Source organism: Camarhynchus parvulus, chromosome Z (assembly GCF_901933205.1).
Source record: "Camarhynchus parvulus chromosome Z, STF_HiC, whole genome shotgun sequence".
NCBI classification, from domain to species: Eukaryota; Metazoa; Chordata; class Aves; order Passeriformes; family Thraupidae; genus Camarhynchus; species Camarhynchus parvulus.
In genome coordinates this window covers 19,741,912-19,768,626 of record NC_044601.1, presented here as the reverse complement: position 1 = coordinate 19,768,626, position 26,715 = coordinate 19,741,912, and the positions used below count along the sequence as shown (strand labels likewise).

At 39.2% G+C, this 26,715-nt stretch overlaps 1 protein-coding gene across 6 annotated transcripts in view; it reads left to right on the top strand.

Moving 5' to 3' along the window:
• The window catches only part of SNCAIP (synuclein alpha interacting protein), an 89,487-nt gene that overhangs the window by 16,629 nt on the left and 46,143 nt on the right, over window positions 1-26,715 (top strand). For 4 of the 6 annotated variants that reach the window (XM_030969314.1, XM_030969315.1, XM_030969309.1 and 1 more), the window contains exon 2: window positions 19,321-19,423. In XM_030969314.1, the coding sequence (XP_030825174.1) occupies window positions 19,367-19,423 (57 nt within the window). In that variant the 5' untranslated portion in view covers window positions 19,321-19,366. Of the gene's footprint in view, window positions 1-17,718; window positions 17,825-17,914; window positions 18,032-19,320; window positions 19,424-26,715 lie in introns of all 6 variants that reach the window. The other 2 variants (XM_030969313.1, XM_030969312.1) reach the window with 2 other exon arrangements.

Sequence of the window (26,715 nt, the reverse complement as noted above, 5' to 3'; positions counted from 1 at the left end):
TGGATCTGTGAGTGTTTGAACAGCCAAAGAGGGTGAAATTCTTCATTAATGGTCAGAACTTTGAGAACTTGGCTCTGAGGGCTGGAAACAGTTGGATTCAGGATTTCAGATGGATTGGGCTCTGACAGCTGCAGACAATATACTCTTTTCTTTGCCCAGCATGGTTCTGCTGGAATTGTAAGGCATCGTCTCTTATCTCCTAAGAGCATTTGTGAGAGTAACAACTGACTTTTGAATAGCAAGACTATACTTTTTCAAAGACAGATTTGCTAGATAACAAGCAGCATAAGATCATATTCATCAGTAGCAGCTAACTGCCTAACTGACATAGCTATCCAAAGTTCCTTTTCAGACTGTATGGCTATGATAAATATCAGTGAATCATCTGTGTAATTGAAACACCATATGAACATCATGGACCACATAAGGTTCATAATTTTGTCAGTATTCCAAAATTCAATTTCTGGGATTGGCAACGCTTTCTTCTGTGTAGTAGGATATACAAAGCAGGAAATCCTTGTTCCTCTTTCTCACCAGATGTAATGCCCTTTTACCTTGCAACAAGTGAATGGAAAGGATTGGAGCTTTTTAAAAGGAATAATCTCTTAGACAGTTGCAACTGGTGCTGATTTGCTCTAAGTAGTGTTAAAGCTGTTTACCCTTCCCGAAACTGGGAGAGATCCTAACTGGTTGCTTGTTTCAGTGTATATGTGCATGAAAAAGAGGCAGTAAAAGAAGTCCTTCTCTGTTGGGAAAAAATGGAATAACAGTCTTACAACACTGCCTAGCCAACTGCATTTATTGCCAGTGAAGCGACTACACTTGTACCTTGGTCACATGCCAAGACTAATGATTTGTTTTATAGATCCTGAAAATTATGTTAATAAAACTACAGATTATAGTGTAGAATAGTAATCTACGAGCACAAGCTTTCTTATGACAATATTGTTTACTGGAAAACTAAACATTCTAACATTGATTCTTAGTTGTTTGCGTAGATTTTTGAACCAAGTCTAGCCAATCAGTGTTTCTGCTTACTTCTCAGTTGCAGACAACTAAATACTTACTTGTCATGCTAAGCTGCTGTTTGACAAATATTGTCAATTTGGGATTGGGGGGGGGTTCCTTCTATTCCCAGTTTTTCTTCATTTACATCCCCCTAGAACTAGGAGTAGAAATGTTGGTTGGCATAGTTTTTGAGTGAAAAAACAAGAGAATGTGGTATTGGCCATGCATTCTTTCAAATCCCTGTCAATAGATTGTGCTAAATGTAACAGCTGTTCTTAGTGGGCCCAAGAGTCATGACTAGAAAAGAGTTTGTGTGTGTAGTTCAGGCCATCACAGTGGAGGTGAAGGACTTGAGAGGGTCTGGAAATGAGGATGATAGTTCAGTGGTGAAAGATCAGTTCTTCACTATGTATGATAAGCAGTTTGGGTGTACAGCTTGTCTATTTTAAATTGCAGACCTTCTCAGAGCTATATGTTTGTTTCACTTGTGAAAGCCAGCAGCTAGAAACCAGAATGGGGTTAATATAAACAGAGATCAGAATTACCTGGTTTTGGCATGCTTTTCTTGTTGCTGGGAACAGAAATGTAGTTGATGTGGGTCAAAAATGAGGCTACCACAGAGGAAAAAGCTTGATTTCAAATCAATCAGTAAATAAATGTGTCTCTGTTACTCCCTGCTGGTTTACCGCAGGGGCCTATCTGATCATCTTTAGCCTTTAAACATCCTAATTCACTCTTTATAGCTGAACACATGGTTTGGTAGGTTTGCAAATGACTACATGTTTAGTGAAGTTTGAGTAGGACATATAAAAAAAACAAAATATGTTTTAATTTGCATAGACAGTGTAAAAAGTAAATCAGATTTCTTTTAACAGTTGTGATAGGTTCATCCTTATAATGTCTTGAGGGGTTTGGATACATTTGTAATTTTTGAGGTCATTGCCCCATTTTTCCATTAATTTGCAGCTAAATTTTGTTCATTCAGCTTCATATGCTTTAAAATGAGGCTCTAATTAAACTGTTTCAGCAAGCTGCAAACATTTCCTGTTATCCAGCTCTGATTTTTTCTACCGTTGTCACCCGTGTCCATGTATTCTGAGGTTTTTCCAGACAACAAGGCTGCTTTTTGGCTCCTTCATTTCCCTTCCATGTGTCGCTGATTAACAGTGACACCCACAGAAGTAGCTAGAGTACTCTAGGCAGAGCACTTAAAACCTTGGGCTTTAAAGAGTAACATGGAACACAGGGGAGGGGAGGGGAGAGGGAGAGGAGTCTGAATAGTTTCTGGAGAGTAGAGTCCTGGATGGAAAGTAACAGAAGTGCAAATGAAAAGTTTTCCTGTTTATTTTAGTAATTTATAGTGTGGAGTCAAAACCAAGAGATAGATTTAAACTTCAGTGGTAGAACATTTGTGGTCTGGTTTCCAACTGTAGTAGCAAGTCATTGTGGCCAGCTAACATCCAGAAAGTTAAAAATACTAGTGCAATATTTTTGCATGTGGTAAAGGAAAGCACAGTAATTTAAAAATTAATCTTACTGTCTGTTATATTTCAATGTGGAGGACATTGGTTGTAAGTTTCTATCTGTTCATTAAAGGTCTGACTTTTTTCTTTCCCTCCTGCATTTTCTGCAGCTATTTCTACAAACGCAGCCTAAGTGTGAGCATAATTCTGGTAAATCAGAATAGAGGGGTTGTAAATCCACTTTTTACAGATTTAGTAAATTACACAGATCAGAAGTGTACCACCCCCTTTCTTATCCATGCTGTTTTTGAACACATAATTTCAAGTTGCACAAATTGTAAAGGTCAGTTTTGTTCCAGTGAGAAGAAGACAATGAGGCATGACTGCTCATCTTTCTGGTAAACAATTCCTGAAAAAACAACTGTTGAAAAAGAAGATGAGGCATGAGACAACGAACACAGTAGTCCTGGCAGACTTCTCATTGCTACTGATTCTGGTTTTGATAAAAATAGATAATTACAGTAGGTGATACTGGATCACAGAGCTTTTCAGAAAGACTAATTGCTAGGTTTCTGATTTGGAATATCAAAGAAACTATATTTAAAATAAAAAGCCCCAAATACTTCTTCAATTTTTCTCTGGTTTCACTGAGAATTTTTCCATGTCTATAATGTGGTCTCATTTTCTCTAACTGAATTGTCTTGTTCGATGCGAGAGGGCAAAACCTCCGTTGAGAAGTAGTGAAGAAAAAATAGTTGAAAAAACCATTCTGTTTGTTTTAGATTGTGAAGAGTGATCTACATTTTTCAAATGGTCAAGTTTATTAAAATTTTTATCAATGTTAGTGTTCCTTATCCAGAAATTTGTGACTTTTATATGTCCCTAATGGCTTATAGATATTTAGCTGAATGACAATTAGTAAGGGAGCTGTATTGGTCTGTTTGTGTTCTTTTCGACATATCAGTCAATAGTAATAAAAAAAAAAAAGTAGAAGAAAAAAGAAGTGAGTTCAATTTCAAAACCTCTTAACAACCATATAAAAAATAACTACTGTATTGATTTTCAAAACCTCTTAGCAACCACATAAAAAATAGCAACTGTATTGATTTCTCTGATAATTGCTCTGGAAGAATGGTTGGAGCTTAGTGGTACAAATGTAATGAAATGCATTTATCAATAGTTGTTGTGTTGGATAGGCTGCATAAGAAGCCGATAGTAAGACACTGTCAATAGGAGGTCTAGTTGTAAACTTTCACAGCCTCTTTTACAGATTCTTGGTAGGGCAGAAACCATGAAAATAGGAGAAAAAATAAATATTACAGAATACCTGTTGCAAGAGGTAGACATTTGGAAGGAAAAGCAAGAGCAATGTCCTCTTCATTAATCTTGCAAGTTCCTTAAAAGGATGTGAAGCACAGTCTGCTCTACATATGTTGTAGATTTTATGTAAGAGACTTTGTGAGAAATATTTTCAGAGCCTGCTGGGATATAGTCAGGATTATGGCAATTTCCCATAAGAACATGTGTTTACCAGCTACAGCTTCCTTCTGAAACACTAGTAAAGAATTGCTTTCATGAAGGGTTGCATTTTTTTCTGTTTGAACAGGCACAACAAACAGGATATCTTGGTCATAATGAGCAGCATAATGAAATTATAAGTACAGTCTAATTGCAGCTTGTTTATGTCATGATTATGCAAACAATTCTTTTGATAGGTGTTTCTGTTTCTGCATCTGCTAAAAAGCCATTAAACAGCATTATCTCATTTTTGTTCTTATCTCTGCTAAATTCTTCAATATATAAAAAGGACATGAGAATGGAAGAGCACTGAAACCCTGCCAAGCTGAAAAAATGCAAAATTAGTCCTCATTTCTGCCTTGAATTTAGTTCTCAGTGTTGGGTATCTTACATTACTCATGTTATGATATCCTGTGTTTGAAATATAAATTTTCTATTACTGAGTTTCACACACATTTACAAACTAGCAAAATAATAGAAAATAAATGCTTAGAGGAAGCATTTAGTCATTGTAAATATAAAAGCCACCAATACTGTTCTGTACATAACTTAAGAGACCTGTTTGAAAGAATCCTGGGTACAGCCCTGGAAAGAAGAGTTGGAAAGCACTTGTTGATCACAGAATCGTAGAAAGGTCTGGGTTGGGTGGGACCTTAAGGAACATGGGCCATGGTGGGATACACCCCAGAATAATGAGGGAACTGGCAAAAGAGCTTGCCAAATCACTCTCAGTCATTTAACAGCAGTCCTGTTTTAGTGGAGAAGTTCCAGCTGACTGGAAATTAGCAAATATAGTGCTCACTTACAAGATAATGCAGAGAACTATAGCCCTGTCAGCCTGTCATGGGTGGGAGTGGGAGCTTCAGATGAAGTTTATTAGAGAAGCTGTCCCATTGAGACATGAGGTGCAGAAAGGACCTTCTAGGTTTCTAAACTCCTCATAAGAGGAGCCTGAGTGCAGCTGAATCCAGTCTTAGCCCCCATCTTTTGTCAACAGTTTAAATAATTTTTTCTCACAGAATTAAAGGTGGCACATCAGATGTATATGTATAAAATGTATTATTTATAATGACAAATAATCAGACAAAATATCTTTATCAGAATCACTATGCAGTATAAAATCTAAAACTACTAGTAGCATATAGTATAAGATAGGATACTTCACTATACCAAAGCAATTATATTAAAACTAGCAAAAAGAAACAATTATTAAGTAGAGATTGATGTAACTCACCATACCAATGCTTGTAGGCAGATCTCTTTCAGCCTCGAGGAGTATCTTTGAAGGGGCATTCCCACTTTAGAGGAGGAAACTTCATACATACTGCAAGAAGGAATATGTTAGAACAACCTAACCGCATGAGAGTGGACTGGACTTTTATAGCATAAAGTGATTGATTGCCAGTCACATGTCTCCAGTTGCGTCAGTATCAGGATGTCAATTTGGGTTTAGTGAACCAGACTGGTTTTAGCATAATTCAACACCAAAAGCAGCCCATGATTCCGCCTCTCAATCCACTACTGAGAGCCTTGCAAAAAGGATATTGTCCAGTGGCTGAACCACATTCCAGGGCAGAGCATCCTGCTACACATCCTAACCTTGGTCCTGGGTAAGGTCATGGAAGAGATCATCCTGAGTGCTCTTGCATGGCACAGGCAGGATAAGCAGGGAATCAAGCCCAGCCAGCCTGGAGTTATGGAATGAAGCTCCTGCTTGGCCAATCTGATTCACCTTCTATGACAAAGTTGAAGGGAAAGCTGTGGATGTCATCTATCTAGTCTTCAGTAAAGCGTATTCCATTTCCCACAGTATCCTCCTAGAAAAGCTGGCTTGGATGGGTGTATTCTTCAATGACTAAAAAACAGGCTGGATGGGCTGGGCCCAGAGAGCTGTGGTGAATGGAGCGAATCCAGTTGTTGCTTTGTCCCTAGCAATGTTCCCCAGGACTCAGTTTTAGGGCCAGTCCTGTTTAACATCTTTATTGATGATCTGAATGTGGGGATTGAGGGTATTCTCAGTGAATTTGCAGATGGCACCAAATTGTGTGGGTGTGTTGATCTGCTGGAGGCTAGGAAAGCTCTGCAGGGAGACCTGAACAGGCTTGGTCAGTGGGCTGAGGATACTGCAGGATGTTCAGCTGCAACCCCAGTGCCAGATTCTGCATTGCGATTGCAGTAATCCCTAGAACCACAGGCTGAGGATACTGCAGGATGTTCAGCTGCAACCCCAATGCCAGATTCTGCATTGGGGTTGAAATAATCCCTTGCAGAACCACAGACTTGGGCAGAAGAGTCTTGAAAGCTGCTCAGCAGAAGGGGACCTTGGGTGCTGTTTGATCAGCCAGGCTCATCTCCTGTACTCATCAGTGATGAGGCCACACCTGGAGTTCAGTTCTGGGCCCCTCACTTTAAAAAGGACATGGAGGTGCTGGAGCACATCCAGTGACAGGCAGTGAGGATCTTGGAAGGTCTCGAAAACATGTCTTATGAGGAACTCCTGAGGGAGATGGGTTTGTTTAGTCTCGAGGAGAGAGGGAAACCTCATGGGTCTCTACAACTCTCTGGAGGTTGTGGTGAGGTGGGCCTGGTCCCTTCCCATGCCTCCAGTGACAGGACCAGAGGAAATGGCCTTAAAATGAGACAAAGGACATTTAGCTTAGATATTAGAAATTTCTTTCCTTGTTAGCAGGGTCAGGCATTGGGATAAGTTGCCCGGGGATGTGATGCAGTTGTCATCCCTGGAGGTGTTTAAGAGGGATCTTGGATTAGGCACTGGATCGTGTGGTTTAGTGGTTTAGGAATTACTGTGGTGGTGCTGGGTTGATGGTTGTACTTAATGATCTTAAAGGTCTCTTCCACCTTGATGGTTTTCTGCCCCCAGTGACAGGGAGGGACAACTTTCACTACCTGAAGTTCTTCCCATACAACTAGGCCTTGGGCATTCCAGGGATGGGGCATCCACCTCTTCTTTTCTCAACCTGTTCTAGTGCTTCACCACCCTGACATTAAAGAATTTCTTCCTAATATCTAATCTAAACCTACCCTCTTTCAGTTTGAAATCATTGCTCTTCTCCTGTCACTAACTTATTAATAGTTCTCTCCATCATTCTTGTAGGCTCCCTTCAGGAACTAGAAGGCCACAATAAGGATATCCCTAAGCCTTCTCTCTTCCAGGCTGAGATAGAGTGAAGAAGAGTGAGGCTCTTCTCCATGAAGACTTCTGCAGTGCACGCTGACAGAACAAGAGGCTATTGGCACCAAGTGAAACACATGAAATTCCATCTAAAAAACAAGGAAATGCTTTTTCACTGTGAGGCTGGTCACACACTGGACCAGGTTGCCCAGGGAAATTTTCGAGTGTCCATTCTTAGAGATATTCAGAAACCAGATGGGTGCAGTCCTGGATTTAAACCTGACCTTGTGTGAGCAGAGGGGCTTGAACTAAATGAACTCAGGCAAACCCTTTCAGCCTTTTTCATGCTGCTGTTTTGAGTGATAATGTTGATCTATCTGCTGGCTATTTTTGAGGATATATAAAGCTATTGAAAGTATCTTTGCTAATTTTTAAATATTTTTCTTTGAGAAAATTAATTTTCTCTTTTATAAAAATAGATTTTTTTGTTGATGGAAAATAATTTTTAATTGAGTTTTTGCTGTTACAGTTTTTTTTTGTAAATGCAGTGTTTACCTCAAGTGTCTTTTTTGACGTTACAGGAACATTTCATTTGAGAAGTAAATTATATTTCATGGAGATGATTCTGGTCTTTTTTGTGGGAAGTGGCCATTTCATACATGAATGATAAGAATTTCACACTTTAAGTAGATTGCTTTATTTGCAGCTATTTCTTATGCCTCTGGGTGACAGGTTTTTAAATTTACAAGTAGTTAATTTCAAATGGACATTGTTATTTTTCTTGTAATATAGATTTGAGAATTGTTATTTTCTGTGCTAAGCAGAAACACTGTTATTTTAGAGTCATGCTGTCACAAAAATGTTTAATGGGAAGACTCAACAAATCCAATTTGAGAACAAATAGTAACTGAAGATAGCATGACAATAAATACATATTCACAGGGCGGTAAAAAGGAAGAAGCAGAAGTTCATTACCATTTAAAGACCATTTTTAAACAAGTGAAGGGAGCAGCCCTCAAGCCCAAGTAGGGTCAGTGGCTGGCAGGAAGTAGTACTCCACATCTTAGGTAAGTGTCACGAAAGCAGCAGTAGAACTAAGTAGAGCTACAGGCTATTTTCCATGTTTGACTAGTTTAATGGCCATTAACAGAAAAATGGCTAAGAATGAATAGTGCATTGTTTTATTTAATCTCCCCTCACAGGTAGAGCCTCTTTTTTAATATGGAAAATTACTAAAAAAGAAATTACATTAATAGTTAAAGTTACTCTGTGGTCCTTGTGTGCAAATATTACAGTATGTCACAGTGAAGAGGAGAGGGTGCTGCTGCAGCACACTCAGCAGAAGCTGTACCTGTCTGTGTGGTACCTGAATAAAGTAATGCTTTTCCTACTGGCATCAGCTGACAACTGGAAAGTGGCAAAGCCAGACCCAATTCCACTTCCAGTGCAAAAGTTAAGACATTAGATGTTGAAGTAAATCCCACCACCTGCTTTTCTTACAGTTTGTCTGGGACTACATCTGAGGCAGCAGCTGTGTGTTGCATTCCAAACACAGGGTGTCCAGTGTGGCAGATCACTACCAACAATGGTATTGTAGAAACAAGTTATGATAATGGAGTAGCATTTATTCTTGCTCTGTCTTCTAGTGAGATTTTTACCCTGTCTTTCCCTGCTTTTACACATACATGTACATTCATTATTTACAAAGGGTTTGATCTGGATTTGATCTGCATGTCAGTAAATCCTAAAGCATATAGAAGGAGTTAGCTGGTCTGAAATAACTGAAACAGTTGCCACGTAAGCAAGATTGCAATGAGATAAGCATATTAATTTTGCATGACTGTGGGATATTTCATATTAAGAACAAAGAACCATGTAGTACTTCAAAGGGAATAAAACCATAAATTAATCAACTACAGCCAATTAAATATTCTTGAACAGATCAGTTGACCTCTTATTTGTTTTGATCCCGTCATCAAAGTGAAGCAGACAGTGTATTAACTTTTTTACAGTGCTTGAATCATATGCTGTGGTAGTTTGGAAATAAAAGCTATTAATTTTCAACTCCTAAGGTTTCTCTTTCAAGGCTAAGTGAAACAAACAACTTTATTTTTCTAAGCCTCACTCCAAAATACTCAAGTGCATATTTCTGGCTGAATGCTTGGAATCCCCATTTCTTTATGCTTAAATATTGAAGGAATATAAAACTATCGAGTGGGAAGAATGTTTTTTTAATAAGAAATCTGAGGTAGTTTGCAGTGAGCAGATGCCTTTCTAGTTGGGTTACAGTAAAAACAACTCTTCAGTTTGTCAGATCACTCAGTAGCCTGACTATTAGTTTCTTCTTGCTATGTTGCTGTGTTATTTTGGAAATGAAGGAGTAGAATCACTCTCTTTTAATACTAATGTAATGGTTGTTGATGAGACAACTAAATGGACCAGAACTAAAAAAGCCAGAAGATGCTTCCAGCAGCCAGATAGACAGACATTCCTTGTGCTAAGGTGGGTAGTGTCTTAGACACACAGATATTGATGGCAAAGCTTGCTTGTATGTTGCTGCAGCTCAGATGTCATCCTTAGGGTAATACTTGCAGGAAGTTATCTGACGTATTATTCAGTGTGCTAAAAAAACACCCAAAAGCATGAGGAACTGTATCTAATGCTTTATCTTCACTCTATATATATGCTGACACACATCTTACAGATGTCAGTCTTTGTAGAAGTTAAATATGTTTGATGTTAAAATGCCTGGAGTTGTGACGAATTTTCCATTCACTTCACGGAAGTAGAAGAGTAGGTGATCCATATATTATTACCTACTTCCACATGACTTCTTCAAAATCATAGAATCATAGGGATTTTGAAAGGTCATCTAGTCTACATCCCTTGCAATAAGCAGGGACATCTTCAACCAGATCTATATTTGCTATCAGATCTATATTTTCAACCAGATCTGTATGTGCTGAGAGCCCAGTCCAACCTGACCTTGAATGTTGGCGGGAGTAGTTGGCAGATGACAAGTTGTCAAATTGTTCCAGTGTTTCACCACCCACATTGCAAAAAAATTATTCCCTATTCTAGTTTAAACTAACCAACTATTACGTTTTGTTCTATCTCTACAGTCCCTACTAAAAATCTGTACCCATCTTTCTTGTAAGCTCCCTTGAAGTATTGAAAAGCTGCAGTAAGGTCTCCTTGGACCTTCTCTTCTTCAGATTGAACACCCCTGACTCTCTCAGCCTTTCCTTGTAAAAAGTTTTCCCCTCCCTCTAGTTATTTTCATGGCCCTCCTGTAGACCCACTCCAACGGGTCCTTTCCTGTCCTGAGGATCCTAGAACTGGTCACACTATTTGAGCTGAAATCTCATGAGAGCAGAATAGAAGGGCAGAATCTCCTCCCTTGACCTGGTGGTCACTCTGCTTTTGGTTTGGACATGTTTGGCTTTCTGGGCTGCAGAAATTGTGCAAACTGTGCATCTCTCTTAAGGCTCCGTGGGATTGAATAATAGAATCATAGAAGTGTAGAAAATCCTGGGTCAGTAGATAAGCATGAGAATCATCAAAATCCAGCTCCAGGCCCTACACAGGACTGCTCCAAGAATTGCAACCTGTATCTGAGAGCACTGTCCTGTGACCGTGTTCACAGGGGTCTTAGGATGAGGGAAGAGACAAGGATCTGACTCCATGTTTCAGAAGGCTTGATTTATTATTTTATGATATATATTATATTAAAACTATACTAAAAGAATAGAAGAAAGGATTTCATCAGAAGGCTAGCTAAGAATAGAAAAAGAAAGAATGATAACAAAGGCTTGTGGCTTGGACTCTGTTCACGCCAGTTCACTGTGATTGGTAATTAATTAGAAACAACCACATGAGACCAATCACAGGTCCACCTGGTGCATTCCACAGCAGCAGATAACCATTGTTTACATTTTGTTCCTGAGGCCTCTCAGCTTCTCAGGAAAAATCCTAAGGAAAGGATTTTTCATAAAAGATGTCTGTGACACTGTCCAAATACTTCTTGAGCTCTGTCAGGCTTGGTGCTGTGACCATTTCTCTGGGGAGCCTGTTCAGTGCCCAACCACCCTCTGGTTGAAAAACCTTTTCCTGATATTGAACCTAAACCTCCCCTGGAGGAGTTTCATGCCATTTTCTTGAGTCCTGTCACTGGTCACCTCAGAGAAGAGATCAGTGCCTGCCCCTGCTTCCTCTCACAGGGAAACTGAAGAACTGGAATGAGATCTTCCCTCAGTCTCCTCTTCTCCAACCTGAACAGACCAAGTGACTTCAGCTGCACCTCCTATGGCTTCCTCTCAAGGCCCTTGACCATCTTCATACCTCTCCTTTGAATGCTTTCTAACAGTTTTAGATCCTTCTTATATTGTGGCCTCAAGATGAGGTTGCCCCAGTGCAGAGCAGGGTGGGATGGTCCTGCCCTTTATATGCAACCAATATGGAAGAACATGTGTTCTCAAGGTCTGGGTATATATATCCAGGAGAAGTTCAGCTACATTTGGCCAAGAATAAATACATTTGTTCTTATCTCAAACCAGTCCTCAAAATGTGTGCTGGCTTCATTAAGAACAGAACCGGCCTTAGTGTTTGGGACTGTTCAGGGCTGTAGGTGGATTGTTTCTGTATATCTGGAATACAGAATTTTTCTGAAGTAAAATTTTGCAAACGGCATCTTTTGGTTTTGGAAAATTGTGCTTTGCTGACTTCTGTCTTCCTGTTCTATCTGTGTAGCTTGTGTGCTGATAGTACTTGAGTGGTGATTAAAAGCAGTGCCTTTATTTTTACTTGCCTTAGAGGTATCATACTATTATGAATTTCTGTTGTGAACTTTTAAACTCAGGACTATTCCTGAATAAATGTGATAAGGGATTAGGTAATCTTAGTTGCAGAATACATTCCTTCACTGAAATAAATCACATAATTTTTCAGCTTCTCTGTTACTTCTTTTTTTTTTCTAATATATTGTTATTTAAAATTCATCTTAACTCTTTAATATCTCCTACCACTCCTATTGAGCCTTCCCTTTATATTTTTATGTTTAAGATCTGACTTGATATGTAATTTCAACAACAAGCTGTAGAAAAAAATGTTGCATTGTATAATCAGAAAAAATACTTCGGTAAATATAGGGGGTAACAAAAATTGGTTGCTCAACGCAGTTCAGAGTACATTATATTATCACAAACCCTTATATGTCTTTAAAATACCGACATAGTCTAACCATGTATCATGTTGCCATTTTATTTGAATGCATGAAGTTAAAGTAGTATGCTTGCAAAGGAAATAAATCTCCATTTGAGCTTCATTGTCACTCTTTATATTTCTAAAATCACGGCTTAAAAATTTATTGATTATATCCATGTAATTTGCCCTTTAGAGATGATGGAAATAATAGAAATATGAGTTGGAAGCTGAGGTCTTCTAAGAATGCATGTATGTGTAGGGTTAAATTTAAACAATTACTCAAAAATACCTGAATGATCATGGTAGTTCCCTTCCAACTAGACTATTCTTTTCTATTCTAATGAAACTGTATGCTTCCTGTGTGTTTGATGTTTTCATGTGTTTGATGACTTTGGCATTTATCACCTGCAAAGGCACCGTCTGTATTTAGTAAATAAAATATTGCATGTTGTCTACAAAGCTTCAAATGTGCCCTCTTTCAGGGCCCACTCCAGTGTATTTGCATTATGTTTATATTTAGCTGGATTACTCTTGCACCACAAAGCTCTGTTAATGGACAAGGACACCAGCTATAGGAAAAGCCAGACAAATGTAGAGTGACCATGCGATCCCTGTCTCAAAGAACATGTAATCTTTAATAGGAGACAACGCACAGCCAGGTACCAGGGAGCATAAGAAACTATGGGATAGCTAGAGAGGTGGTAGTGTAGCCCAGAGCAGCTAAGGTTTCTTGCCTTCATTCAGCAGTCCGGTTCTCACATCCCCCAGCTGTGCCAGTGCTCATGGACTTACTGTACTACTTTCTGCACGTTGTGTATTAAATAGAGGTGGAAGGCCAAATTAATTTTTTTGGTAGAGCTTACGTGTTACAGTAGAATATGAGGATGGAGGAACTGAATTCAGTTTTGGGCATTTCCTAGTGCTGACATCCCTTCCTCAACAGTAGAGTTTAATTGTGTGCTGGGCTTTTCATTGCATGCTGAATAGATTTAACATAATGTAATGTTACACTGTTGTGTTTGTTTGAAAGTGAAGAAATTTGGGGTTATGATCTTCATATTTCTTAATGGTAGGCAACAAAAGTCAGATGCTTACTATATTTCAAGCATTAGTTGAAATGCATGCTGTGTGCTTAAATTAAAGATGTAGTGTCTTTCATTTCAGCCCACAGATTTTGTTCATCTTGAGCTACTATAGCTCCTGATGCTTAGGAAATGACCATATGTTTATTTTGTTATCTTAGACCTATAATTGAAAAATGTAACCTTATCCCCTAATTAAAAAGCAACTGTCGTGGCATTCTGGCATTTAAAGCCTAAATCTTTAATATTAACTGTGCTAAAGGAAACATAGAAGTATTTTACATCTGATACGCTTTATATTTGATTGAAAGTTTAAGTAAATCCCCAAATATTTTGTTAAAGTAGTTCTGACTTGTGGAAAATAAAATCCCATGTGGCATTTAGCAGAATTTCTTTGAGTTACAACTGAAATAAAGATTTAATTGACAGCAGATATTTATTGTTATTTGTTCTTGGTTTTTATGTATCCATAAATAATTAAAATTATGTATTTTCAATTACATGTTTTATTTGGGCTCAGTAAAGGCCATTTTCCCTGTGCTCCCTCTTGGATTTAGCCTTTCACATGCTGCACTGAGACTGTTTTCGTCTAAAAGGATCAGTTTGCTCTCAAAACTACTGAATTCACTACAGGCTTGTGGCAAAGGCGTCTCTGCAAATCAGTTGGGCTGTTTTGTTCCACAGTTTTGCGTTGAGCAGTCAGAACAAGAGGCTGAACCTGATGTCTGCACAGGCTGAACCTGTGTCAGTCTGCTCATTCACTCAGTTAATTGCCTGACAGCAGATGCTCACCTGTAGGGCCTTGTTCTTGCCTATGAGCACTAGTATGGGTAATGTGATGGGGCTGATCTGACTCTTAAAGCATTCCTGCCATTCCTGCATTGAGTCTACTTCATCCTCAAAAGGCACACCAGGCCCTGGGGATTGCTGGTGGTGTGACTGTTTGAGACTTCATGGAGAGAAAAATCCAAGGCTTGATCTACGTTAGAAACTAAATCTACAGTGAACAACTGTAAACATTACATCTTGGCAATATGTACCATCAAACCGGAGTGGGTTTTCAGCGTTTGTAGGGGTTGGTGGATTCGTTCACTGCATCTAATACTTCATTGCTACTACTATTAGTAATATTAGTATTATTCTAGAAATTGCTCTTTTTGTCACTTTTTCCCTAATTCATCTGATTGTACTGAATGTTAGCAACAGGATTTGTGCTCAGGTGTGTAGTTTTAGTTGGGAAGGAAAACAGCAGAGGAAATCTGTTTTGTAAAAACAGTGTTTGAAAAGGAGGAGTTTGGTTCCAAATACTAGTACTATCTGTTGCAATGCAACATATGCAATATGTTATTGTACTGATAATCCTAGTATTTCCCCATTTCTTTGTAGTAGTTTTTAGCTCGATTTCACCTGGTGAACTGGATCACAAAATTGTAAAAAGATACTTTTTTTCCCCGAGTACATATGGGTGATGTTTATGTGGTTTTCTTCTTTTAGTTGTGAATTCTGAGAGCCAACCGAATTTCATTAACCTGTATAAAACATACATGTGTGTGCATAAGTCACTCTGCAAGTCAAATTGCCAGACAGGAAATGCCCTTTTTGGGGTTAAAATTTTGTGGAATATTAAATTACTAGCTTCCAAAATACAGTTAGGAACATTTATGGGTTAAATGTCAGACATTTCTGCTGACAAGTTAGAGACAGTCGTCTGTATTGCTTTGATGTTTGTACTGGAAGCACATTATTCATCTCATGTCAGCCACTGCTAGCAGCTGTAATTTTGGTTGCAGTTATTCCTACCTTGAATTTGACCAGTTGTGCTTATGATCCTCCTGTGAATCTTATTCAGATTGTTTCTGCTTCTCGTATTGTGCTGGATTCAGCCATCACAAAGCTCTCAGAATGGTCACTCTGAGTACCATCTTTACCATATGGTTTGGATTATGCATGGTGGAGTTCTACTGTATTAAATTGTATCCAAAAAGTACACCTCTTGCATAAAACTCCAAGTATAGTCATGAGAAATCTTATTTAGTCATAATAATTGAATTGAGATGCTGTTCAGTTTTACTTTGTTAAGAAAAAAATGAAAATTTTGTAGCAAAGTGAATTCATTAATCTCTTGCCCTTTCTTTTCATATAACTGAATACTGTTTTCAGAGAGCTTTCCATAGAGAAAATGTCTTTGTTTTGGTTATTAACTTCCTGTTCAGCCTTTACATGTTTCATAGTCTTAAGTTTTGAAGACAGATTGTAACATTTTGGGGAAGTAAGGATGCAGGACTGTGGACTGACTTCATGGGTTCTGTACATCACCAGGTGGAATGAAGTCCTTTTGTCAGCTGTGCATGGATACAGCGAATTTCTTTGCTTCAATGGCTTCTTCCAATTTGGAATGAAAAAATAAGTTTGAAAGATTGAAACCTTTCTGTTCTAAATCTTGAGATATGTGGTAATCAGGAATAATAGTTATATTACTAAAGCTGTGGAGTTTTTTTTTTACTGGAGTTTTTAATTAATCATTTTTAAAGTGGCTACTTAATTTTACTTTTAAAAAACTATTTCAAAATTTTATTTTAAAAACATTTTGTAATTTAATTTTAACTGAATGACTTTAGTCTTAGTAGAAAATAAAAACTCTGGATCACTTCTTGATTCTTCCTTACATGACATGTTTAAAGTAGCTTTATTTATCTCTTCTGTTGACTTTTAAATACAGTGGGTGGGCAGATTTTAATCCGTTTAATTCCAGTGAAAAACAAAAACTCATTGGAGCTTTGATTTGATTTCATAATATTTCTATGTTATATGGTCCATTTATGTTTTCAACCTTTAAACTTATGTTTTAATGCTCATTTCTTCTTCATACATCTATCAGCTTATGTAGTAACACAATCCTTTCGCTTGTCTAGGACGGTACATACAGAATCATGCAAATATTCTGAGTTGGAACAGGACCAAAAAAGGATCATAGAATCCAGCCTTCTACACAGAAAGCCCCAAGAGTCACACCATGTGTCTGAGCACATTGTCCAAATAAACCTTGAACTCTGTCAGGCTTGGTGCTGTGACCACTTCTCTGGGAAGCCTGTTCTGGTGCCCAGCCACCCTCTGGTAGCTGGCATATAGAGCTAAAATTTGTCAAATACATTTGGCATAGACGGTCAGCCTTTGTCTTGCTTCAAAAACTAATAATCATTTGGTTTGAGCTGGTGTCAGTGGTCACAGCGATAAAGACCCTGCTCTAGCATGGACTTTCTGTGGGATCACAGCCTCCTTTGGGCTTCCAGCTGCTCTGACTTGGGGACTTCCGCAGGCTCCTCCTAGGCTGCAGGCACACAGCTGCCCTGCCATGGCCTTCACCACAGGCTACAGGGGAATTCCAGCTCTGGCACCTGGACCACCTTGTCCCACTCCTTCACTGACCTTGGTGTCTGCAGGGCCATTGCTCTCATATTCTAACTCCCCTCTCCTGGCTGCTGTTGCACAGTGACTTTTTCCCTCTCCTAAAACTGTTATCCCAGAGGTGCCACCACTGTCAGGCTTAGGTCTGATTAGCAATGTAACTGTCTTGGAGTGCTCTGTCTGGAACTGGCTCCATCAGACACAGCAGAAACTTCTAGCATCTTCTCTCAGAAGCCAACCCTGTAACTCTACCACTACCAAAACCTTGCCTTGCCAATCACTGCAATACATTACCGGTGCACAATTTAGCTGAAATGTCTACGAAATACATAAATCTTTAAAAAATATACTGACACTTTGTGTTTCTGTAAAGGAGAATCTGCAGTGCAGAAATTTGTAGACTTGAATGTGTCATGCCTTTTTACGCTATTTCCTTTCATAATCAGGCTTTTGCCTGATTTTAGTGGGTCCCTCTGACCATAAACTTAGCATTTAGTAATGTGCAAAATAAAAAGCTTCTGATGAGTGTCACAATACAGACACTTCTGGTTTTACCTTTCTGTAGCCTTTTCCCACTGCTTCACTCAAGTCTAACAGTCACAGTGAGAGAAAATTGTAGGTAGTTGAGGTTGTCTTACATGCTGCTGTCCTCCACAGTGTTACCACACAGTTGCTTGGAGAGTAGAAGTGAGAAAAACCTTGGGTTGAGGTCAAGACAGTTTAGTAGGGAAGGGCAAAAGGTGTGCATACAAGCAGAGCAAAAAAAGGAATTAGTTCACCATTTTACGTGAGCAGGCCAGCCATCTCCTGGAGTGCAAGGCCCTATCATGCATATTGCTGACCTGGAAGACACAAACTTCATCACTCCAAACACCCTCCTTTTCCTTTCTTCCATCTTTCTATGCAGCTCCTGATGTCATCTGCTGTGGAATATCTCATTGAGTTAGTTGGGATCCTCTGTCCTGGCTGTCCCAACTCCTTTAGCCCCCCAGCCTGCTCACAGGTGGGGAGAGGTAAGGAGCAGAAGTGTCTTTATCTCTATGTAAGCCCTGCTCAGCAGTAATGAAAGCATTGCCTCCCCAAATTATCAACTCTGTTTCCAGCACAAGTCCCAATCCCAGCCCTGTACTATCTGCTGTGAAGAAAATTAATTCCACCCCAGCCAAAACTGGAACATTCACTTAATGAGAAAATGATGCTGATAGAGCTTCAGTAACTTGGTGAGAAACAAAAATTTGCTTTTCTGTCTGTTTTAGGGTATTACTGGAGTTTTGCCTACTGGTTCTCTTTCTAATAGCTTCTCAAGAACAGGTGTATTAAGGTCAGCTTTGTGCTTGGATAGTGTATTATTAGGGAGATCAGTTACTGAGGTTTTGTCTGACACTTACAGAAAAGCTTTTTTTTTCAGACCCCGTATGCTAGGACATTTTTAAATGCATGTGGAAGTTTCACACAGTGATTTTATTTAGGCCTACACAGCTGATTTCATTATTCATAAACATATTTCTTGGTAGTTGTCATAGGAATAAGTTGGGTTTATGTCTTTTTTTTTTTAGGGTGTTTCCTTTGCTATGTACAAGTACTGGAGGATTTAATTTTCTCCTATAATAATACTTAATCCTTATGTGGTGACTCACATTATTGAAAAATGCATTGTGCTTTTGTTTTTCAGCTTCCTTTAAAATACCTTCCTTTTCTACTTTTACTTCTGTGGTGCTTGTCTGTAGTGATAACACACACCTTCATTGTAGTTAGGATTGACAGTGAGGGGTTTATTGTCTTTGGTCTTCTGACTGTTGACGCTTCAGTTTATTCAGATCTAATATTGACTTTTCCAGACGAATTTCTTGCTTTGCAAGAGAATTTGCTCTTCTTTTTCTTTTCTTACTGTAAGAAAATGGTTAATGCCCCTGATAATTAGTGCATGTGATATAATTCTGGTATTGAATTTGTTGATGTGCACTCAGAGCCTGAGGGGTGGTAAACCATTAATCTGTAAAGCGCTGGCTGCATTGTGTGTTAGTCTGCTTGTAAGCAGAGATAAGGTGTGATAGGACTTTATCGTCTGTGCACAGCAGGAATCTCAGTTTTTTTCTGGCATCTTGGGCAGAGGAAAACTAGAGTAACAGGAGTTGCTGTGAGTAAATGTCTCATTCTCATGAGAAGGCACGTCATTAACAAAGCTATGGTTGCGAGGTCATGAGGGTGTTCAATAGCTTAGGTCTTTATACCAGTATTGAACTTCTGGAGGGACTGAGTGATGCTGAACCAAGTATTTTGTACTTCTACTTCAAGTAGCACTTAGCTGTTCTCCCAGAAAATTGGAATGTCTGCTTTACAATATGCAGAGTAGAGGTGGTAAATCGTATTTATCTTCTAAGATCAAGTTAGTACTTTATTAGTACTTTACTATTCAAGTTAAATGTTTCAGTATTGTAGCAACTATATGGAAACTCTTCTGTGTGATTCTGGCTCTCTAAAGACAACACATTTCTCTTTTCTTAATTAGGTCTTTACTAATGTGCTGACTCACCCAAAATGTCCATAAGAGAATAATGGAAGCTCCTGAATACCTTGATTTGGATGAAATAGATTTTAGTGATGATATATCGGTAAGTACACATCTTACTTTATTTGTTCAAGTTGAGATAACCTTAGATATCTCAGTCCTGATATAAAAAGCAATACTCTTGTCATAAGCCGCACTTCCTTTTACTTCATTTAAGGGAATGTTTAGATAGGTTGAATCTAGAATAAAAATCAGATGTTTTATAAAGGAAATCTCTCTAAAAAGCTTGGAATGAAAACTTGATTTCTCTCCTTCAGGCAGTAAAAATTACTTGTAGACAAAATTAATAAATTAGTTTCATTTCTGGGTTGCTTCTCTCCTGTTTTGTCCTGAATGAGCATATGTGCTGTAGTGCTAGCCTTAGACACCAACATTTTAAGTTTACTTTTTTAATCAAATGGATTTCAGTTGTAGAAAACCTGTTTCTCTCACCTTTGCCTTTTTCACGAGGAGCCATTTCCCAGTACAGCTTGATTTTATCAATAGGTGTGATGTGGTAGTGTACAGAAAAAGATAGAAAGACTTCTAGGGATTTATAGGCAGCAGTGATCCTTAGTGTCACAAATAAATCAGCCTAATTACAAACGAAAATACTTTCTACATTTTTAGTGTTTTTATAGGAGGCACTGGTCCTGTATATTTCTCTGTTTCTCATAACACTACTCCTACTGCCAGTGTTTCTGCTTTTTGTGCAATGGAGTTGTTCATATGTTCAATGTTTGATAAAAAATAGACTTGAATACATAAATTAAATCTCCTGTAAGAGATTTTATTAATTCAATTTTCAGGTTAAAGTGTGCCACCATCTCCTTCCATGTTTCATAGTTTTATAGTTTTTTTTCACAAAGGTCCTGGTTTTCCTGTTAGCATTTGGGACTCCTGATTCATTTTAAAACATTCCAGATGCTTTATTCACTGGCAAATTCCTTTTGGAAAGAAATTTTTTTCTACCTATTGTACTGTTGAATTTTTATTAAAGCAGAATATGGCAAATGCCCAAAATATTACAAGACAATAAGCCAATCTGTAGTGAATACCTTTTTATGGGCAACTTTCTTTACATTACTGTTATATGCCAGATTATGTCCTGGTATCTGTTTCTATACTCAGTTTAGTAAAACTGTAAAACATAATAGATGTAACCTTTCCATGTCCCTCCCATTGTGGCTGTTGCTGCATACTGGTGGGTTAGGTTACTCACTGCTGAACAGCTCAGGCTGCCTGCTTTCACAGGCTGTTCTTTCAGGGGATGCTGAACATTAAATAAAAAATCATCACAAGTGATTGAGGTCGCAGTTATACTCCCTGCTTTAACAAGTAAGAGGACAAAGATTTGTTGCCAGAACCCAGATCAACAAGAGAATTCATGGTTACTCTAGTGCTCTGCTCGTATCTCTTCATACACAGTTTAGAAATACCTGATCTTCACCTTTTATCATTAGCCTGCTCTGGTAAGAGCAGCTGCATAGCATCTGTATTAGCAAATTATATTATTCATGTTAGGCCTCTGGTTCTAATCCAGTGCAGAAAAGTGACTAATAGTAATGGTAGCAAGAAGGCTGTTAAAATGATGCACTTACAAATGTACCTCATTTAGAAAGCCACTGTTTGTAGTCCAGATCCTTGTCATCCATTTCAGCAAAATTAACCAAAATGTAATAATCAAAAAAAAAGATAGAAAGACAGGAATTTGATTTAAAGGCAAATATATGAGTAAGTAAGGGAAAGAGAGTGGAGGAAGTGTGTTTGGGTTCTTACTTTATTTTCCTTTGTTTTGTTTGGCTTTGGTTGATTGGTTTTTTGTTTGTTGTTTTTGTGGTTTTTTTGTTGGTTTGTTGGTTTGTTTTTATGTTACATTTGTACATGAGAAAAGGAAACTACATTTCTCCAATATCATGGAATCCTAGAATGGTTTTGGTTGGAAGGGAGATTGGAAGGTCATTCAGTTCCAATCTCCCTGTCGTAGGTAGGGATACCTTCCACTAGATCAGGTTGTCCCAAGGCTCGTTGTGATGGGTTGACATTGATTGGTCATCAGGTGCCCACCAAGCCACTCTGTCAATCCTACTCCATCAAGAAACTTGTGGTTTAGGGAGATGGACACCACTCACCAATTAGTGTAGTAGGAAAAAAAGACTCTTCTTGGTGATATTAATTTATTGCCAATCAAAAAGCACAGGATGATGGGAAACAAGGACAAATCTAAAAGCACCTTTTCCCCACTCCTCCCTCTCCACAGTCTCAACTTCACTCCTGAGTGCTTTGCTTTACCACCTTGATAATGACAGGGGGATGGGGGACGATGGGGTTTGTATTCAGGTACCAGTTTGAAGGCAAACCAGTGGGAGATCCCAAGTCAGAAATACAATTTAATAGGAAAATCAAAGTACATGCAATATTACAGAAACACTGACAGAGTCTCAATGCGACCTGACACCCTGTGCATCTGGGTGTTGGTAGCATCTGATTAAATGGTGGCTGCAGTCCTCTGGAAGTGATAGATGTGGTTCTGTGAAGCAGTGATCCTGTAGAAGGGCTTGATCTTCCTCCGAAGATCCAGTGGTGGTTGTGGAGCTCTTGTCCTCCGGGAATTCAGTGGATAAAGCTGCCTGTTATGTTCCAAACTTCCGATTATATCCAGGTAGGAATCCTTGGATCCTCCTGCTGGGTGGAGCATCTCACAATGGACGATGTAATTTTATCAGTCTTGCAGTGAGACTCAGTGGCTCGTTAGCAGAAGATATCCCCTGGAGTTATCAGGGATGAGTCATGAAGTAGATAAGGAGCACTGCCCTACCTGGTTTTAACAGCTTATGAAGCTGATGAAAGAATACATACTTTTGGGTCCATCTTACATTGTAACCTGACAGGTTATCACAGAATGTCTCTGCTGTTCCCTCCTCATCCTCTTCATGCTTGCACCAGCGTGGGGTCCAACCCATGGAAGGCAGTCCTCTGTGAACTTCTCCAGTGTGAATTCTTCCAAAGGACCAGCATTCTTCATGGACTGCACCAGCATGCATCCTTTCCATGAGACAGAATCCTTCAGGAGCAGACTGCTCCAGCATGGGTCTCACAAAGGGTCACAGTTCCTGCTACAAAACCTGCTCCAATGTGGTCTCCTCTCCACAAGAATTAGTTCCTGCCAGGACCCTGTTCCAGCACTGTCTTTCCACAAGCTGCAGGTTTCTTCAGGGCACTCCACACACTCCAGTGTGAGGTCTTCTGTGGGCTGAAAGCTGGATGTCTGTGATATGTGCTCCACTATGGTATTCTCCTGTGATTTCAGGGGAATGTCTGCCACAGCATCTGGAACACTACCTTCCGCTACTTATTCACTGACCTTGGTATCTCACATTTTATTGTTCCTCTCTCCCAGCTGCTTTTATGCAGTAGTTTTTACCCTGTCTTAAGTCTGTTATCCCAGAGGTGCTACCAACATTTCTGATGGGCTCAGCCTTTGCCAGCAGCTACTCCTACATGGAGGCATCCTCCACTCTTAGTTTGCCACATAAACCAAATACAATCATGTATGGTGGGCATCCACAACTTCTCTGGGCAGCCTGTTGCGCTGTCTCACTACTCTCATTGTTTAAAATGTCCTCGTTCTATTCAATCTAAATTGATGTTTTCTCATTTGCCCCTTGTCCTGTCACTACAGGCCCTGGAAAACAATCTACATTTTTCTTATAAGCCTCCTGTATGTATTGGAAGGCCGTAAGAAAGTCTACCTGCAGCCACTTGTTGTCCAGGATGAAGAATCCAAACTCTCTCTCAGCCTTACTTCACAGAAGAGGGTGGCCCAGGCCCTTGGCTATTTTCATGATCTTTTTTGGACGCACTGAACATGTTCATGTCATTTTTGTCCCAGTGAAGACAGTACTCCAGGTGGATTCTCCCAACAATGAAGTCCATGGGAGGATCGCCTCCCTTACTCTGCCGGCCAGACTTTTTGTGCAGCCCAGGATATGACTGATTTTCTGGTCTGCAAGTGAGCATTGCCAGTTTATGTCAAATTGTTTATCCTCCAGTATGCCAAGTCCTTCTCTGCAGGGCTGCTCTCGATATTCGAGTCTGTATGGATCCTGGGCATTGCTCTGACACATAGACACAGGATCTTGATGTTGAACTTCATGGTGTTCATGTGGGCCCACACCACAGCCTGTCCCAAGATCTCTCTGGATGGCATTCCATCCCTCCAGCAAATTAACTACTCAGCTTGGTGTCATGTGAAAGCTTGCACCTGATCCCATCATCTATGTCCTTGACAAAGATATTAAATGCTTCTGGTTGCAGTATACATCCTTGAGGGACACCACTCATTGCTGAGTTTCACTTGGAGACTGAGCTGCTGATTGTAACTCATTGGACATGGCCAATTCCTTGTCCATCTATCCATCAAACCCATGTCTCTCCAAATTAGAGGTGAGGAAGTTGTACTTGGATACCGTGTGCCAAAGGCATTACAGAAGCTGAGGCTCTCTCTGTAGCTCTCTCACTCCATGGTAGGAGGCCACTGTCTTAGTCAGGCACAATTTTCCCTTTGTGAAGCCAGGCTGGCTGTCTCTAATCAACTCTCTGGCATTCATAAGTTTCAGCATAAGTTCCAGGAGGATCTGTTCCATGCTCTTACTGGGCACTGAGGCGTAGCTGACCTACTAGTAGTTCCTGGGGGCCTTCTTTTCATCCTTTTTAAAGGAGAATGTGGTATCACTTTTATCCAGTCATTGGAGACTGACTGCTATGAATGTTAAAATATTATTGAGCATGGTTTAGCAGCTACATCTACCAACTCCATCAGGGTCATGGAATGTAAATGTGGTGCTCATTTTATAAACTAAGATGGTTCCATCCCTGATCTAAATGGTATAGTATATTTGACTGTAATTCAGACAGCAGAATAGATTTCTGGGGCTCTTGTTTATGTTAAGCAAAAGTAATAATCTGTGTACAATAACATTAAGCAACCCAGCTGCATATTTTCATTTATTTCTTCATTGATAACTGCTTACAGAAAGGAAAGGGGAAATAAAAGACCTTTAGGTTGCATTAAATGATAGATACATTGTCAAATTTATGTTTTATGCTTTCACCTTTTTGCTATTTCTCCTGATTTTGAATATAAATTTATTCCTGCTTTGAAGTTTTATGCTTGGTATGCTTGGTATGGTTACCTGAAGGTTTCCTAACACTTTGGTTGGAATGCAGGATTTATATTGCACTGGCAAATTGAGGAAATTGAAACAATTTTATTTTTGGTTTACAGAAATAGTACAAGATAACCTCATCATAACCAGAGTTCCTCATGCTAAGATACTTGTAAACTGTTAGAGATTGAGTATATAGATAATTGCTCTGGTAATTTTCTTAGCTCTGTATGAATGAAAGCCCAGCTCAGTGGTGCCAGTGTGAGACTGCTCCTGATTTAAAGGTTTGTGAAATGCAAGTGCAGTAATTGAGTTCAAATCTAAATAAACAGCTGTTGAATCACCAGGAATTTTGGGACAGCTTAAAAAACTTCTTGTGAATCCTTACCTGGCAGGGAAGACGCAGACTGTGTGTGGTCAGGAGTATGCCCGAGCTGCTAGCCTCCTATTTACTCAACAGAGGGCCCTTCCTGAGCCTGCTGCCCCCTTCCTTGGCCACAGGAAGAGCTGGGTCACCCCTCAGGCTCGCACACAACCAGACTTTGCCTACCCAGCCACGAGTGCTGCTGAGCTCAGTGTGCAGGGTCCTACGTCGCTGTGCAGGCACAATCATTAGCTGCAGCACTGATTAATTTACCATCCAGCTGAAGCTCTCTCTTACCTCTCTCTTTTCTTCCTGTCTCCCATTTCAGAATGAAGCAAAATGCAGATGTCCTCTGGGTGGAAGTGTTAGTTTCAGACAGGTATTTTGTACCCCTAACTGTGTTAGTAGTGTCTATATAGGTCCCCTTTTAAGCTAAAGGGAAGAATAACATATCAAGGGTCTATATAAAATGCACAACATGTAGCACAAATAACCTAACTAATGCTCCAAAGATGTTCATCACAGCTGTAAGAAAGACACTTAGTTTGAGGAGGTGGTATTTCCCATATGCACCATACCAGTCTAATCTCTTTCCTTTTCTGTTTTTTGTTTGGAAGCTGCTTAAATTGGCACTACTATTGAGAAAAATCTTCCTGCAACATCAGGCCAAGTATTGTTCCTTTACTTTTTCTCAATATATTTTGCTATTCGCAAATAAATGTCTCAGAGATACGATGACATTGCACAGTTAAATGATTAAGAAAATGCATTGTAAAGTCACTAATTTAATAGGTTTTTAATATCAATGAAACTTTTTTTTTCCACTATCACAAATAAACTGAAATGAGACTATTTACCTGGACACACTTGAAAAAAGCTGCTGTAATGGAGGAAGGTGTCTCTTTTCAGTACCAAAATGAAAACAGAAGTCTGCGTTTAGGATCAGGACAGAGTCATTGGTGGCAGTAATTTATTTGAGTTCTGATACTGCAAACAGTTGGATGTGGTCCTTCATGCTTTGGGGGTGTCATGGTTGTGAGAATGGTCTGAGAGTCACACTATGCATACAACTTTGCACTTTGACTCCATTTAGGATACAGCAGAATGTTGAAAAGTAACTTTTGATTCGTAATTTACTTGGGGTTTTTACTATTTTCTGTAATATTTCTCTGCTACTACTCATGATCAGTTATTTCTTCTTTCTGATACTTCTAGAACATAAGTGCATGTGCAAGTGGTGGACAAGTGGCATAGAGCAGAACAGCCCTATTAAAGATATTTTTTTCTTACCTGTTTTGTTTAAAATTCATTGCATTAAAATTTGAAAACCATGTGAAAATTGAAAGGTTAATCTTGGCATTAATTCAGATTCTGTAGTGAGTGCAGTGTTACATAATGAACAAATGTATTGTATTATAAGGGAAGTCCTATTTTTTCTTGAATTACCAGTGTCTGTTGGAAAAATATCTGGGACTATCTTGCATTTGCATGGAATGCTTGCTACTGCTTCTTGTCTCATTTGCTGTTGATACTGCTCTTCCATCTTACAAAGTTCTTTAGAGACGTATTAGAATTCACTATTTCAGCAGGCTTTAAATGCTGAAAAGGAACTCAGAACTCAAACAGTAATCAAAAATTCCATTACATATGTTATCTTAGGAACAAGCTCTTAGTTTGTTACTGAATGTCACCATCAACCACAACAGACTTTATTAAATACCAAAGATCACAGTAAGCATTGGCTAAGGAAGTAACAGGATGTGCTCAGCCCTTACATTGTCAGTTATGCCCTTGGGCATGGCCCTCAGCTCTGGCTGAAGTGGC